Source organism: Apis cerana, linkage group LG8, assembly GCF_029169275.1.
Source record: "Apis cerana isolate GH-2021 linkage group LG8, AcerK_1.0, whole genome shotgun sequence".
Classification (NCBI taxonomy): Eukaryota; Metazoa; Arthropoda; class Insecta; order Hymenoptera; family Apidae; genus Apis; species Apis cerana.
The window spans coordinates 5,973,747-5,990,232 of NC_083859.1; the positions used below are offsets into that span (position 1 = coordinate 5,973,747).

Here is a 16,486-nt window from a genome sequence, read left to right on the forward strand (position 1 = left end):
AGGAAGGGAAGGGGGAAATAGGCTCGCTCTTAAGATTACGGGTTGACCGGTGGCGGGGGTTGTTCCCGACCACGACCCTCTTTCACCGCTACTGCGGTGTGGCTCGCGTATTAATGCGATACACGATAGCCTGGCGGCTATTAAATAAAAAATATGAGAGCAAAATGGCCGCTTTCGCGGCGATACGTCACCGAGAGGCGTGATTTGTGCCGAACCTTGCGCTAAAAGTCGCTCTCCTCTCTCTTTCTCTCTCGCAACCCCTCCAAGATCCGAGAAACCGCAACCCGAGACGTGAAATTTCGAGGGACCGCCTAATGCAATTTGGCGGATTCGAGCGAATTCTTGAAACGAGGAAAAGGGAGAATCGTTCGATTCTTTTCGGAAATGGTGGATCGAAGGCGAGTGGAAGGATTCGATGACGGAGAGGAGAGATTACCGTTTAATCTCGATGTATTGTAACGGGTGAGAAAGTTTTTAAATAAAGTAAAAAGTATGTGGAAAAATTTGTAAGCTAATTTTTCATTAAAATCAAAAATTTCGATCGCACCGTCTCCAATCGTTAAATACTAGTTGTAGTCTCGATATTTTACAATTTTATCAGTAAAATTGAAATATAGAATTCGTAGAATAGTTAAAGTTTAGAATTAAAAAATGCTTACTTCGAGGAATCATATTTAATGAACCTTGGTTCATTACTATTTGTGGTCTCGATATTTTACAATTTTACCAGTAAAATTGAAATATAGAATTCGTAGAACAGTTAAACTTTAGAATTGAAAAATGCCTACTTCGAGAAATCATATTTAATGAACCTTGATTCATTTGTAGTCTCAATATTTTACAATTTTATCAGTAAAATTGAAATATAGAATTCGTAGAATAGTTAAACTTTAGAATTGAAAAATGCCTACTTCGAGAAATCATATTTAATGAACCTTGATTCATTTGTAGTCTCGATATTTTACAATTTTATCAGTAAAATTGAAATATAGAATTCGTAGAACAGTTAAACTTTAGAATTGAAAAATGCCTACTTCGAGAAATCATATTTAATGAACCTTGATTCATTTGTAGTCTCAATATTTTACAATTTTATCAGTAAAATTGAAATATAGAATTCGTAGGACAATTTTATCAGTAAAATTGAAATATAAAATTCGTAGGACAGTTAAAGTTTAGAATTGAAAAATGCCTACTTCGAGAAATCATATTTAATGAACCTTGATTCATTTGTAGTCTGTAGAATAGTTAAAATTTAGAATCGAAAGATGCCTGTTTCGAGGAATCGTGTATAAACTTCGGTCCAGAGGACTTGGACTGGAATGATATCGAAAGAAGAAAGAAGAAGGAGGAGGAGGAGAAACAGAAGGGGTTGGGGGGTTTTTCTTTTCTTCTTTCTTCCAGGGCGCATCTTGCTCTCGCCGTGTCGAGGAAAGTATATTCGAGTTGTGGTTCGGAGGAAAGCCGAGAGTGGCGCGGGATTCTCGACGGGGGGCCGCGTATCGTGCGCCCTGCTCGGGGTGATAATTTGCAAGAGACGACAGAAATGGATTGGCAAAGTATGCTCTTCTCGCCGATTGAAAAATTCCCCGTTCGTGAACGCTTTTTTTTGTTAATTTATTTACGGATGAACCTGCTCGAAGGACGTGTCTCCTGTTAATTTTAATAACGCGATAGTTCGAGGATCTCGCGATTGTCCGTCTCGTGTTTTTGTTATTAATTTCGAAAAGGATTACGATGATTAAGCTCACTCTTCTAATCTTTTGTACGGATCATGCGCAGATTTTCGCAGATTCTTCTACTTACAAAGTGCAAATTTATTGGGTACAGGTTCTATTTCAGAAGAAGAAATTCATTCATAAATTGAAAATTGTGAAACGTAACAGCAATTATTGTTTTCGCCACGAGATAAAATATCTTTTATCGAGAAAAAATTCGTCATTTTTCTCTCGAAAACTAATATTCAGGCGAAAGTTGAATTACTATTCGACGGATGAGAGAACTCGAAAACTTATCCTCGGAAATTCTTCGAAAAGTATCAAGGAAACTAAAAAACTTAGTCTTACTTAGAAATCAACTTGCAAGAAGTCGGTATCGTTCCATGGCGAATTTCAAAATTTCATAAAAGAAGAAGAGGAGGAAGAGTAAAAAACGGAAGAAAAAGAAAAGCGTATCGCGGGATGATTACGAAAATGGTCGCGTGCGCCTATTAAGCTTCGCCTATTAATAAGTAATTGTTCGTTGAGAGAGATCGGTCGTAAAGATATCGAGCCTCGTTACATACTTGACTCGTTTAATTCTCGGTGAAGAGCGATGCTGGAGGGGAAGAAGATGGGGGCGAATTCGAGTTTGTACGCCGGCGAAACGCGGCGAAAGTGTTGGAAAACGGTCTCACTTTAACCGTCTCCGCCGTAGGAAACCCTCGCGCGAGTAATGGATCCGCGCGCGCCGGATCCAGAAAATCGTAAGTATCCAGCGGGAAAGTATCCGCTTGCACGCTATCTCAGAGGCGATCGCTATCTGCGAAATTGCCTTAAATATTCCAAGGGACTCGTTCCACGATAAATTATGCAACGATATTGTTTCTATCATTCGACCAACGCAAGCCTCCTTCTCCTAGTTTTCAATAAGTCCCGACGAATAATTCACCGGTTTAATCAACCGGAAGGAAGCTAGGAGCCTCGTTTCTTCCGTTTTAAAATTACTTTTACTTTTGTTATTTGTGCGTTTGATTATTTAATTTTAAAAAAGAAAAAGGAAGATTTCCTGCTTGGCTGTTCTTTTTTTTCAATCAACTGGAAGAAAGACGAAATGGATTCGTTTCTTCTGGAGTTTTGCAATACATTATACAAGATGATGAATTCTAATTTAGAATTTTTAATTTTATTATTTTATTATGTAATGATAGTATGTGTTCAAAAAAAGAGAAATTATACCCACGGTTGATTTGTAGTAAAATAAGCGGCATAGATGATCGTTTGTTTCTAAAGTAAATGATATATATCTGAAATCATTCCATTTCTTTGCTTTCACGATTTATGAAGTTGATCGGTACGACTTCACCAGTTTAATCAACTGGAAGAAAGATAAAGCGGAGCCTCTAGTTCTCCTCTATCGGAAACTACATACATAATAATAATGGTAATGGCGAGTAAATGGTTAAAATTGTTACTTTTATTTACTTTTAAAAAGATAGTCTCGTAGTCTCTTCCGTTATTTTTTTAATCAACCGGAAGAAGGAGAAAATCGCTCCGTTTTCTCTACTTTTGTAAATTACAATTAAAAATTCCAATTAAAAATTTCTAATTTTATTATTTTATATATATATATATATATATATATATATATATATATATATATATATATATAAAATGATAACGTTCAATTCCTGGAAAAAAAAAGAGAAATTAAATCAGTTTCACAAGTTGATTTATAGCATAAATAATTTGTGGCATAAATAATCGTTTATTTTAAAGCGAATGATATGTATCTGAAATCATTCCGTTTCTTTGCTTTCACGATTCACGAAGTTGATCGATACATCTACTCCTGATACGGCTCGTATATACTTCGTAATAATAAAAATATAACACAGCATTGTATTATTGTATCGATCTATTGTACGATTCATGCCATTATTTTTATTCTCTTGGCATTTGGCTCGCTTCGAAACTTTAATCATACCTTGTCATACCTTCGAACGAAATAAGATGATAAAGAGTAAATAAAAATATAAATAACTTCGATGTTCCGAACTTCCTTTTCTTTTTTTTCTTCTTTCTCGCATTTTAAAAGTCACAGATAAAAAGGAACCGATACGATATGATGACACTTTCTTACCAACAATTGCGAAAAAAAAAAAAAAAAAGAAAATATAAGAAATAAAACCAATTAAAAATTTTATACCAATATACGTATACGTACTTTTTAAATATTTACACATACATAGATGTGTGGAAGCGCTACAAGTAAAAACGCTATAATTGGCGGTAAGAGGGAGTATAAAAATTCGATCGCTCAGCCGTAATTTGGAGAGTGTCCGGTGGTGGCGGCCGGCTTGTCATAAACCGGATTTACTGTCGGGCTTCGTGAACTTTACGAGGATCGGCAAAACGTTGTGTACGAACGTTGTGGGTATAAAAGGGAGGGAGAGGGGGGAGATCGCGGGGGAAGGGAGGGAGGAAAGGCGTAGGAGGTCGAGGGAAGTCGGAGGGAAGGACAGGTTCAAAGAACTCCACGAATTATAGAAAATACGAGGGCCGGCCGAGCGGTTAATTTCTGCTACCCCTGCAGCTCGTGGAATTATTGAAAATGTCCGCGGATGAAACTTTTATCCGATACCTCCTTCGCTGGAAAGGATGCTCCCTTCAATTTAATTTCGCAAAACGATCTCTCTCCTCTTTCCCTTTCTCCCTAAAAACGACGCTTCTCCGATTAATCAATCGTTGCAATTTCCAATTCTAAATTCGTGTAAATATAATGCTCAAGAACGAACTTAAGACGTAACAATCCTCTTACGTCGGATAACTGCCGCGCATTGTTTCCATCTGAATTTAAACACGATGGGTCGAAAAGCAATCCTCGATATCGACTGTACCGATTCTCAAATCTTCTAATCAAAGAAGGGGAGGAGAAGGGAGAAGCAAACTCCTCTCCTCCCCTCTCAAGATGGCTCCGACTCGCGTATTCCAAGCTGTCAGAATGTCCCGTCCAGGGATCGGGGCACGAGCTACGTAACAGCAATTAACCATCGGCCAATTAATAACCGGCCGTTATAGATGCTGGCAGGGATCGTTTCGATCGCGTGGAATCGTATACACGGCCAGCTTCGTGTGCGCCAGTGTGTTGTATCGTTTCTATTCCCCCTCCCCACCGCCTCCCGGCGAAACGCTCGGTGTATCGTATCCCACTCCCCTCCCCCCACTGTGTATGGACCCCTCACCCTCGCCTCCACCGTCGCGTACACTCCACCTCGCCCGTGTGTGCAGCTAAAACGCAGGAAAGGGGGAACGTAATAGCCTCGCATGATACACCGCCATTAATCCGCGTATATACCCTTCCATACTTTGGAGGAATAGACACCTCGTACGCCTCGGTTTCATAGCCGGTTCATCAGCCGGATATCTCCCTCCCCTCCCCGCTTCCCACTCCTTCGCCCCTTCCTGTCTTTTCCTCTCACTCGCGATGATTTAATTTCGCCCCGTCTTCCCCCCTCATCTCCCTCCCACTCCTCTCCTCTCCTCTTCTTTCGCAGCCTCTCCCCAGATGATTCGGATGAGAGAGGATCGGATGACCAAGCCTCCCAGGAGGGGGTTGGACGAGCTTTGGGGGTTGTTTTTTTCCTCGTGTTTGGAAGTGGAGTTGGTTGGCGGGCGGAAGGGTGGTTGGTCGATTTTTTTTTCTTAATTTAAGATTCGATTTAAGAAGAGTAAGCAGCGAAAAGAAAATTCTGTTTAATTCCGAGTCGTAGAGAGAGAGAGAGAGAGGAGGGTGTTTCGTTGGTGGTTCGGAATATTTCGTCGATTAAATTCGGATCTGAAAAAGAAACGAAAGAATAAACGAACGGTGTAGAACTGACCTGCAGGAACATTTCGCCGTCGAGATGATGGTGGTCGTATGCGGCGAACGCCGCCAACTCCCTCGCCCGATAGTGAGAATCGTGGTGCGAATTTTCTTCCTTGTCTTTGTGCATCACCACTGTAAAAGAGATTCGAAAAAAGATTCGTTAATTGCGACGCTTCCCTTTTTACAAATTTCCAAATTATTTATTACGATAAACACCGTTATTACGAATATAACCGACGACAGAATACTCCATCTTTGTAGAAACGGAAAAGGAAGGAGGATCGAATAATTCCTCGCCTTAAGAGTCGCTCATCCATTCCGCTCCCCTTCCTCCTCCTCCTCCCGCGAAAGAGAATCGAGAAAGAAACGAAAAGGAAAGGGAGAAGGCACGTACCCCTCTTTATCTTCTCAAATCGGATCCTTCCGCTCGAGAGAAAACGGAGAACGGTTTCCATCGGCGGAGCGTTATCGAGCCGATGATAATCCCATCGTCGTCGGGCCGACGATTCTTCCGTGAGCGGAGGGAAGGGAAGGGAAGAGGGAGCATGGAACGAAAGGAAGGAGATTAATGGAAGGAGAAACGGGCGCGGAGAAGATCCGGCAATACGTGACAGGATACGTGAGCGACACTTCCTTTTAAGCCCTATAATATAACCCGTCGATCTCTCTTTCTCCCCATTTTTACACCTGCCGTATCCCCTCCCTCCACGTGCACGCACATAATTACGCTAAAAAACGTGGCAAGATATCGGCCTCCATTAAAAAAAAAAGAAATAAGAAAAAGTCGAGTCCAACTCCTCGCGATTCCAACGATTCGTCTCAATTTAAAACTCTCCCCTTCTGTCCCATTCCGAGGGAAAAATTTCTTCTGACGTTCCTGTCCCCTTAAAACGTGGATTACCATGCTACAATTCGTCCTTCTCATGGGATGCAGCTTTCAAAATTCATACGTACGTCGATATATATGTAAGAGAAGCGTACCATTGTCCCCCTCTTTTTCCCTTTCTCCTTCTTCCTACATCGATACAGATAAAAATCGGCGAGTAAGAGAAACGAATACGTAATTCGTCGTAATTCGCGGGAAATTCTTCTCTCGTGGAACAATTCGGTTCAACGTTCGAGCGGGAAGTGAAACTCGGTGTTACGAAGAGCGTTGGAGCGCGCGACTGCTCGGCGTGGGTCCCCCCCTCTCCTCCTCCTCCTCCTCCCTCTCGAGGTCGACACACGATTTTCGTATCATTTACACGAGGAAACCGATCGCGGCCGGGTAAAATACGATATTTGAGGAGTAGCGGGCCGAGGTAAAGTGAAAGCACGACGACGGTATCACCACCGCCGTGGCAGACCGTGTACGAATAAGAAAACAAGACCACCTGCGAGGTGGAGAGAAGCCGGATGATACGGAGTCCGCCGATGCGTTTCGAAAGCGAACAACCTCCACCTCCTCCTCCGCCTCCTCCTCGTGGAGCATTTAGCGTCGAAGGGCATCGATGCGTGCATGAAAGATGCGCGACTTGGCCGCTCGTAAAAAGGTGCACGCAATACTCCTCGGTGAAGCACGCGTGCGCCACGCGACCCTTCGGGCCAGTTTTCATCGTACTTGCTCATCGTCCCGCTATCACCACCTACCACGTTCCCTCTCGATCCAACGTGTCTCTCGCGTTTACGTTACGTGGGTGGGGATCGAGGTGAACGAAGAACGTTTATCGAAATCGTAGCATTTTCTTTTTTTTTAGATTGTTTAAAAGGAATGCGCGCCTTGGATCGAGGATGAAGATCGTGAGGAGAGGATGAAATTGAGGATCGATCGGAGAATTAGCAATTTTGTTTCGTAGAAACACATGTCGCGTAATTATTAAATTTCTAAGCGCGGTTTTAAGTTTGAAAAAGTTAAACGTGGATGAAAGTGTAATAATAATAATAATAATAATATTCATATCAATTAAATTAATTACGTCAAGAGATTAAACTCGCTCGTTCATTCAAGTTTATTAATTACTTTTTCTACGAATTTTATATATATATATATATATAAAAAAAAGGAGAATGAAAGAAACAGACAGCTCACGCGAGAATACATTTAACACTTATTAAAAAGAATTATGACATCCGCAATTTTTTGCATAATTGGGAGCAAAGTGCGAAAACTCGAAAGAAAGAATTAAAAGACCGTGGAGGAGCGCGAAAAGGGAAAAAAAAGAATGTGCGAATAATCAACAAGATCACGATTAAAAGTTCGAAAACGAATTCAAGAATAAAGAAAGATCGAGAAGCGCGTTAAAGAGATTAAAAAGACGCGCGATTATTATTAAATAATCGTATTAACCGACGTACCGAATCGGAAAACAAATCGGAATAAAATTGAACGCGATAATTCACAACGAATCGCTTCGTTTCACCCCGTACACCTGTAATTATCGTGTACGTATACACACCAACACCTAGCGGCGGAGTAATTGCACCGTTCACATCGATTCGTTCCCGCGCACAATTTTTAAACCTCCCCCCTCCGGATTGGTCCTGGCGGCGGAAGAGAGGGATCGATCGGGGTAGAAACACGGGCATTAGCCACGGTCATTAGCCGTGACGGAGCCATCTCGAGGTCGAACAGTAGAGGAGGAAGCATTGAAAATCGAATTCGTCGTCAGGGTAAATAAAGCTTGGGTGCGGGCCACGTTATCTCGATGGCCATTCTAATGGGGGTCCTGTCCCAGAGGGTCGCGTGGCAGAAACGCGGCCGCAGAAACGACATTGCGTGCCACTATTTACGAGTGGACAACCTCCGTGTGCCGCTCATCCTTCCTGCACGCGTCTCCTTTTCCTTCCATGAAACGGATCCCGTACCGGAGAATCGGACTCATCTTCCTTCCTGTTCCTAATCGGGCCGGGCAACCATCGTAAAAACGGGATTAAAGCTTTGAAGCCCCAACCCGCCAATTTCTCAAATTCGTTAATTTTTGGTATTGTTACAGATTATATTATACGAAAAAAGAACATCGATCGTCGTATCTTTCGTTCAACACCTTCAATTGCGTTTAACTCTATCTAATAATATCTCAATATTAATATCGACGTGATAAAGTATCTTTCGCAGCTTTCAAAACGAATGATTCCCGTCCTAGCATCGCCATAAATAACAAATTGGGGATTAAAAAAGAGCGCGGTAAAAAGCAGGATCATTCTCGTGAGGAAACTTTGGTGTCATACGGGAAGAAAACTGTGATACCGATCGAGATCCGGCGATGCGAGAGAAGGGCGAGCCGTCTTTTTTTAACAATAATCGCGGTTCCTTGCACGAGGTCGGATCCGAGCGGAAGCGACGGAATGAAAAGCGGAGCAGAGGCCAATCGGAATGCTCGGAGGGATCGGAGCGATGGCGTATACGCGAAGGGGATCCCTCCATCGAGTTCACCTCGTGTGTGCACGAGCCTCGAAACGCGTGAAACACGATCTTGCGAGGAGGGAGCGCGAAAGTTTGCTCGTCATGCTTGTTTGTCGAACGATTTAGGATACGTTTGCGAAGCTTGACACGCTTACCGAACACGGTGACGAGGAATCGAATTAGTCGAGCTGTTGACTGTCGGGCGTGGACGTGTCCATCATCCCCTTGTAGGCTTCTAATCTACTTTCGTTAAAGCGTCCTCTTTCCTTTTCCTTTTCTTTTTTCTTTTTTATTTATAATAAATCTCCTCGAGTTTATTTCGATTTTCCACGCGTTGCAAGTCTGCGTCCATCAATTTTCCGGTTTTCAAGAAGCCCTTCCAACCTCTCAACTTTTAATCTTTAATACGAGTATTCTAGTTTGTATACTTTTAATATGTCGGAAGTCTGTCAAGTAAATTTTTAAATTTCCAGAAACCTCTTAACTTTTAATCTTTAATACGAGTATTCTGATTTGTATATTCTTAATATGTCGGAAGTCTGTCAAGTCAATTTTTAAATTTCCAAAAGTCTAACGCCTTAGCTCCTTTAATCTACGAATATCGAAGAGCGAGGAAGGAAAAAACTATTGAAACTTGAAATAATCCTCTCAACGTGTGACGTAAAAGTTCTTTTTTCTTCTTCTTCTTCTTTTTCAATAGATTCGCCATTTCTTTTCCACATATCTACATTATAATTCATTCCGGTAATTGGATATTTAATGGAATCATTATTATCGACGATACGACGAGGAAGTATCGGCACGATACTTGGCAAAAGTGACGGACGAAATTAAAAATCGCGGCTCGCCACGCCCATCGCATTTCGGGCCACGTGGACCGAAACAATCAACCGGTGGCACGCGCGTATCGAAGCGTTGATCGCTTCCTAATTGGGGCCGCGTCCGGCATCGCCGATCCCATTAATCATCGATCGATTATACGCTCAAGGAGATAATCACTTACTTAACCATTCACTTAGCCTCGGGACGAGTCTCCTTGCCGCGACGTGAAACGCAACGTCATCCCCCGAATACGGGGGAAACCGGAATAGCTTGCCGTGATCGGCACGTTATTTGGACAGAGGGTACGTCTAAATAAGAAAAAAGTAGTCGTCGAATTGGCCTGAGTTATTTTCTGCTCTACATCGTTACGTTGTTTCATCGATTTGTTATGATTTGTCTGTCTCTTTATTCGTAAAAATTTCATTTTTAAACGTTCGTGGTTTACTGCTTGTCCACTATATTTAAAAAAAGAGAAGAGTAGCCAGGGAGATGTATTATATAGACGAGTCGTTGGAATTTGTAATATAAAATTATAGGAATAAATGAAAGTTATATTGCGTCACGACTGAGAAAAAGAATATTAAATTTCCTCAAATTTTTGACTTGAACTCTTTACATTCAATCTTAATAATTTTGATCTTCGTCCTTGGAGATCAAATTCTTCCATGCTTTTCCATCTCTTCAAAAATTCTAGATCCTACATTAATCCAATAATACACAATAATTCCAATATATTTTTTCCAGACTCGTATCTCTTATCTCATACCAAATTTCTCACTTGGACGTCACATCTATTCGTCTTTATATCCTTGTTATTATCCAATCTCGATCAACAATTTTAACCTTCATTCTTTAAAGAGATTTAAAGTGTTCATCGGATCTCTTTTCCATCTCTCTACAACGATTGAGTCCTACGTTTATCCAGACAACGAACCCTTCGAATCTTCATATCCCTTTCGCGAGATCAGGGATATAACCGCGAGCGAAACAGATGCGGACGAGCAATTAAAACGTTCGATCCAGCGTGGAGATAAATAATGGGCGAAAAGCATGGCGGAGGAGGGGCGGGCAGCGAAAGGTCACGACACTAGGACGGAGCGCTCGATCGCGGAGGTAAATTGGTTCGCGTGGGGGAGGAGGAATACGCCGATAATTGGCCGGGATAAGAGGCCTGGCCCGAGACGTGCAAGAAACGCGACGTATCGTCGGTTTTTTCGGAGGGGGGAACGATCGAAAAAGACTTGGCCGAGCTGACGAAAAACCACTTCGTCTCTCGCGGCTTTATCGCGCGGCGGCCATTCGTCTCCGCGACGTAATCGAGCGAGGGAGCCGCGCGGGACGAGTGTATTAGCGGCCTGATAATCTTTCGTATTTCGCCTCGCCAGGAATCTGAAAAGTGATTTTCCGTCCCTCGATGGAGAACGATGACGGAAGATGGATCCATTAAATTAAAAGATCACGCAGCACTAAAAACTTATAAAAATTTCATTCCTACATTAGAAATCAATAATCGTATCCAAAGTAAAAGTTTCGATGGCACGATAAGAATTGGCAAGCATTCAAATCACACCTGATCCATGGAACTTTGAAATTGGAAAAAATTTCGTTCCTATATTAGAAATCAAGACTTGCAAATAATTATATCCAAAGTAAAAGTTTCGATGGCACGATAAAAATTGACAAGCACTCGAATCATACCTGGTCCTGATCGAACTTTGAAATTGGAAAAAATTTCCTTCCTATATTATCAATAATCACGATAAAAATTGCCAAGCATTCGAATCACACCCGATCCATAGGATTCGAACTTTGAAATTGGAAAAAATTTCGTTTCTATATCAGAAGCCAAGACTTGCAAATAATTATATCCAAAGTAAAAGTTTCGATGGCACGATAAAAATTGACAAGCACTCGAATCATACCTGGTCCTGATCGAACTTTGAAATTGGAAAAAATTTCCTTCCTATATTATCAATAATCACGATAAAAATTGCCAAGCATTCGAATCACACCTGATCCATAGAACTTTGAAATTGGAAAAAATTTCATTCCTATATCAGAAGCCAAGACTTGCAAATAATCGTAGCCAAAGTAAAAGTTTCGATGATATAAAAATTGGCAAGCATTCGAATCACACCCGATCCATAGGATTCGAACTTTGAAATTGGAAAAAATGTCGTTCCTATATTATGAATAATCACGATAAAAATTGGCAAGCATTCGAATCACAGCTGATCCATAGGGTTCCAACTCATCGTTTCGAAGCCAGGAATAATCGAATATCGAAATGAAAAGTTTCGAAGGCACGATAAAAAGAAGAAGAAAAGAAAAGAGAATCGGCAAGCATTCGAATCGGATAAATTTAAAATTACACCTGATCCACGATGCCCGAACCGAGTCGTCAGAGCGGAGCGAAAGAAATTGCGTCGGCGAGCGGGGTAAGTATATTCGGCGCGTATACATAAACACACACACACAGACGCACGATCTGATATCGGGCAGAGGCAGACGCCGACAGTTTTTATCGAGGCGACGAGCAGCGCAGCAGCGCACACCGAGGAAGAGAGTAGTTTTCGCAAGCGCTCTTTAGTGCTCGACGCCACGATACACGGCCGCTCGCGACCGGCCCCTGCCGCCTCTCTCCTATGCACAGTGACCGTATAAAGTAATCCGTCAGACAGAAGTGGGGTGATAATGCATGAGTGCGGTTGCCCCGCCCTATCCCTGTAACCGCGATAAAATCTCTCATTACGCAACGAAACGGACCCTCTGCCCGGCTAGACTGTTATCCTTAGACACCGACTCTAATAAACCATACGTATGTGGAAATTTATATTTTCATTTCGGGACCTATACCCTTCCCTGTCTTGACGTCGACAACCCCTTTGCGAAAAAAGGGGTTCTGCTCTGGCGTTTCAAACGTGTTCCAATATATTTCTCCGTACGAAATAATACCATGAACGATATCGATGGGAATATTTTTCTTTTTTCTCCTTTTTACACTGTCGAAAATTTTACTCTCAAATGCATCCCTTAGGATCAAAGTTCTATCACTGCTAATCGTAACTTTAAATATTTTCGTCCGATTTATTCGTCGATTTGCTCGCATTCCGAAAGATATATTGCTATTACATATTTGCTTGCGAATAAGATTCAAAGTTTCGAAAAGTATCGAGAGCAACAATTTTTCACGAGAGAGATAAAGAGAGAGAGAGAGAAGAAAAAAACAATCAGAAGGATGAATCATAGAAACATTCAGCTCGATGACAAATCGGATTGACATTCGTCGCGGTAACAACGCGGATGACCGAGAACAGGACCCACGACGTAGCGACCGCAATTACGAACATGATTACACGTCGTTGAAGGAAATGTGCACGAGGCACGGCATAAGCGTGTGTCATAAACGCGGCTAACGTGCCAATTTGTATCTATTGTTAATTAGCCTGCTAACAGCGAATTATCCTCAGACTGTGGATCGCGATTTTCTCTCTCTCTCTTTTCCTCTGACCAAGAACTTTTTTGTTCTATCGTGCGTCACGTTTCAGCCTATCCTACCTTGATTATTCCTTAATTAATTTCATCCTGTGTGCACTCGGTGTCTTGGAAATAAGATGCAAAAGTATTTCTAACGTCCTTGAGAACGTTTTTCTTTCATCTCGCACATTTCTATGTCTTTCTTACGGTCTGGAAAAAATATTTTTCAAGAAAAATCTTCGTTCCAGTTTTCTCGTTGGCGAAAAGGAAAATTATCTTAAAATAAAGGAACGAAAAAGGAATTCCAGCAATCCTTCGATCCTTCGACGAAGACAAATAAGATAAATATTATCAGAAAGCGTACAGACTCTCTCTCTTTAACATTTCATATTCTACGAAAATTGTGAAAAAATTGTAGAGAATCGATCGTATCGCGATTTTCACGGGAGAACGTTGAAATTTCATTTTCATGGCGGGCGGTGAGAAGGGACAGCAGGAAAGCAGTTCTTAATGCCCGATGGAGTTGTGTCAAGGTGATTCCAGCCGCAATCCCGAGCCGGAAACACGGCGCGCACAATCGCGCTCTATCATCATCGTGTGTGATCGTGATCGGTTTATCTTGGCTTGGCCTACAATCCGCCGTTTCCCTCCACCCCCTCCGAGAATTTCACCCTTCCAACTTTACGTTCGAAGCAACGATGACGCAACGACACGGGCCAGATTTCCTATTAAAAGAAACGAAAAAGAATCTTTACCTTTTTTCCCCTCTTTTCTTCCACCGTTATTTTCCTCGCGATAAATTATTTTATTCTCCGTCTTCGATTTTTCTCGAATTCTCGAGCACAGTTCGAGGGGACAGTTTACGCGACTTTTAACTTTTTCCACCGTTTGACGTTTACACGGCCGAGCTTTGGTTTAGGGAGGGGGAGGGTAATAATAAATGTACAGGTCGAACTAGGCCAAGCGAATAACTTACGTGTTAAGGGGACAGGGGGCGATAGAGAACGGCGATAAATAACGCGGTGTCAGGATGTTTTAAAAATATTTCAAAACCGACCCGAATCGCAGTTAAAAACCTAGACTCCGCTTGACATTTATGGTAATCGGGAAAATTACTTTGTAAGAAGCCGATTGGAGGCCGAGGAGAGGGCGATCAATCGGCCGGGATAGTTCTCCCCTCTTTTTCCCCCTTAACCCTGTCTTGCTTCGTCCAACTTTTGACAACTTTCGATGCTCGCGTATCGATCTGACTATCCCTTTTATTTTTTAACAATGGACGAGATGTCGTTCTCTAACAATAATCGAATAAAACAAAATTTCTTTCTTCTCGTGCGAGCTGTTTCTCAAAAGCTCACCGATCGAGATCCCGAAATTGGAAATTCGTTCGAATTTAAATCCGAAATCGAACGAGTGGGACGAAGATAATACAATATTTATCGCGATGAAACGGAGGATTTTAATTGGACCAGAACGATTACTATCTCCCCATCTAAAACCCACCGCTGCTCGTCCCCTCTTCAAGATCCTGATCACGGATCCCTGGACAAGAGTAGCCACCACTGGCGTTCGAAAAATTCGAGGGAGGCGAGAGAGAGAGAGAGAGAAAGAGAGAGAGCTCGCCTCGAAAGGCAAATCACATTATAATTAGCTTGTACAGCTGTAGATACGAGGGCAAATTGTATTAATGCATTCCGCCGTCTCTATCTAAGAGGCCTATAAGCAGCACAGTGTCCAGAGGCGCAGTGGGCAGCTGTCGAGGCGTATACTGCCCCGCGACACGACATCGTCATTTATCACCGTTGGTTCGGGGGGCAAGCCTCGTGCAAGCCTTTTATACATTACCTAATGAGTTTCATAACCGAATTAAATTTTTCGGCCCGTACGGGTAAACGGGGCTGGGCGTCGTCGTTAAGGCATTAAAACATCGCCGGCCAAGATTAATCTGTGCCTCCATTAGCCGCCGACCGCGTGTATTTTCGCCCCGAATGGTAAAAACAGCGAAACGCCACTCCTCGAAAAAATTTCATCCTTCGATTCTTCGATAATTCTGATCATTTTCCGATTCTTCAGTCGTACGTGTAATCATTTTGTTATCTATATATGTTGTGCTGTTGTATTGTTGAAAGGGAAAAAAGAAAAAAAAGGAAATTAGGATGGATTCATGTACGGGCAAATATGTACTCGCCCGTAATGCGACGAAAGTTATTACTTTTTAGTTAATTAATGAGAGTGGTTTCATAAATAGATTCTGAAAGATCAACAAAGGCGAAAGAAGCGAGGGAAAGAGAGAAATAAGAAGCGGGGGTGTATTTCGAAAGAGGAATGTCGAGGAACGTAAAGTACAGTCGTTGGCCAAAGTCTTCGTTCAAACACCGAAACACCTTTTTTATCAAAATAAATTATAATATTGTTCAATTCGTAATAAATCGAGTAGATTCTGAACGTAAATATCGCGTCGTAGAAAAGTCTTCCAAGGCATAAAAAAAAAAAAAATAAATAAATAAACTTCGTCCGTTCTATATCCTATTCTATTCTATTTCCTCAAGCAAATTATTCGTCGAATCTTGACCAAAAATGTTTTCGATAATTTCAGAGCCGTCTAAAATTTCCCGTGGAAATTCGATTAAACAAAATTTTGAAACACTTTCGCGAACGACTGTAGGTATAACTTTCCGCGTGTTGGCTCGTTCGGAAGCGATGTGCCAACACTCGAGAACCTGTGCAAACACTCGTTTGTTCGCCACTCGTGATGCTTCGATCGAGCAAAGGGTAATGTACTTTGCTTGTTCGCTCTCGATCCTCTCCACTCCGTTCAGTCCCATTTTCTTAAAACATTCCTGACATCGAAATCACGATCCTAGTAAAAAAAAAGAAAAACGTTTCGAAATCGAAAATGATACCCAACTTATCGAAAGTATCCAGACTTCAAATCAGAATTCCGATCGAAAAATCCATTTATTCCCAAGCGAGACTCGCGTATTTCAGCCTCTCGTTCGAAAATGAAAATCGAATCTTGAACAATCAGATTTAAACTTGCCCACTTTCGAACAATTGAACAATTCCCCATTCTTCAACTCGTGCACCAAACAAAAGAATAAAACTCATTTGTCCCAAATTCTCCACATCCTAATCTGACCCTAATCGAACGAATCGCCCGCCTCTTCGACTCGATTTATAACAAGGGACAACTATTCGAGAAGGTTAAATTTTCTATTCGAGGGGGGCGAGGCGACAAACGTG

General features: G+C 41.9%; 1 protein-coding gene across 4 annotated transcripts in view; it reads right to left on the minus strand.

The window, feature by feature from the left end:
• The window catches only part of LOC107993374 (aryl hydrocarbon receptor protein 1), a 148,811-nt gene that overhangs the window by 27,010 nt on the left and 105,315 nt on the right, over positions 1–16,486 (minus strand). For all 4 annotated transcript variants that reach the window (XM_062078255.1, XM_062078254.1, XM_062078256.1 and 1 more), the window contains exon 3: positions 5,579–5,697. In XM_062078255.1, coding sequence (XP_061934239.1) covers positions 5,579–5,697 — 119 coding nt within the window. The remainder of the gene's footprint in view (positions 1–5,578; positions 5,698–16,486) is intronic.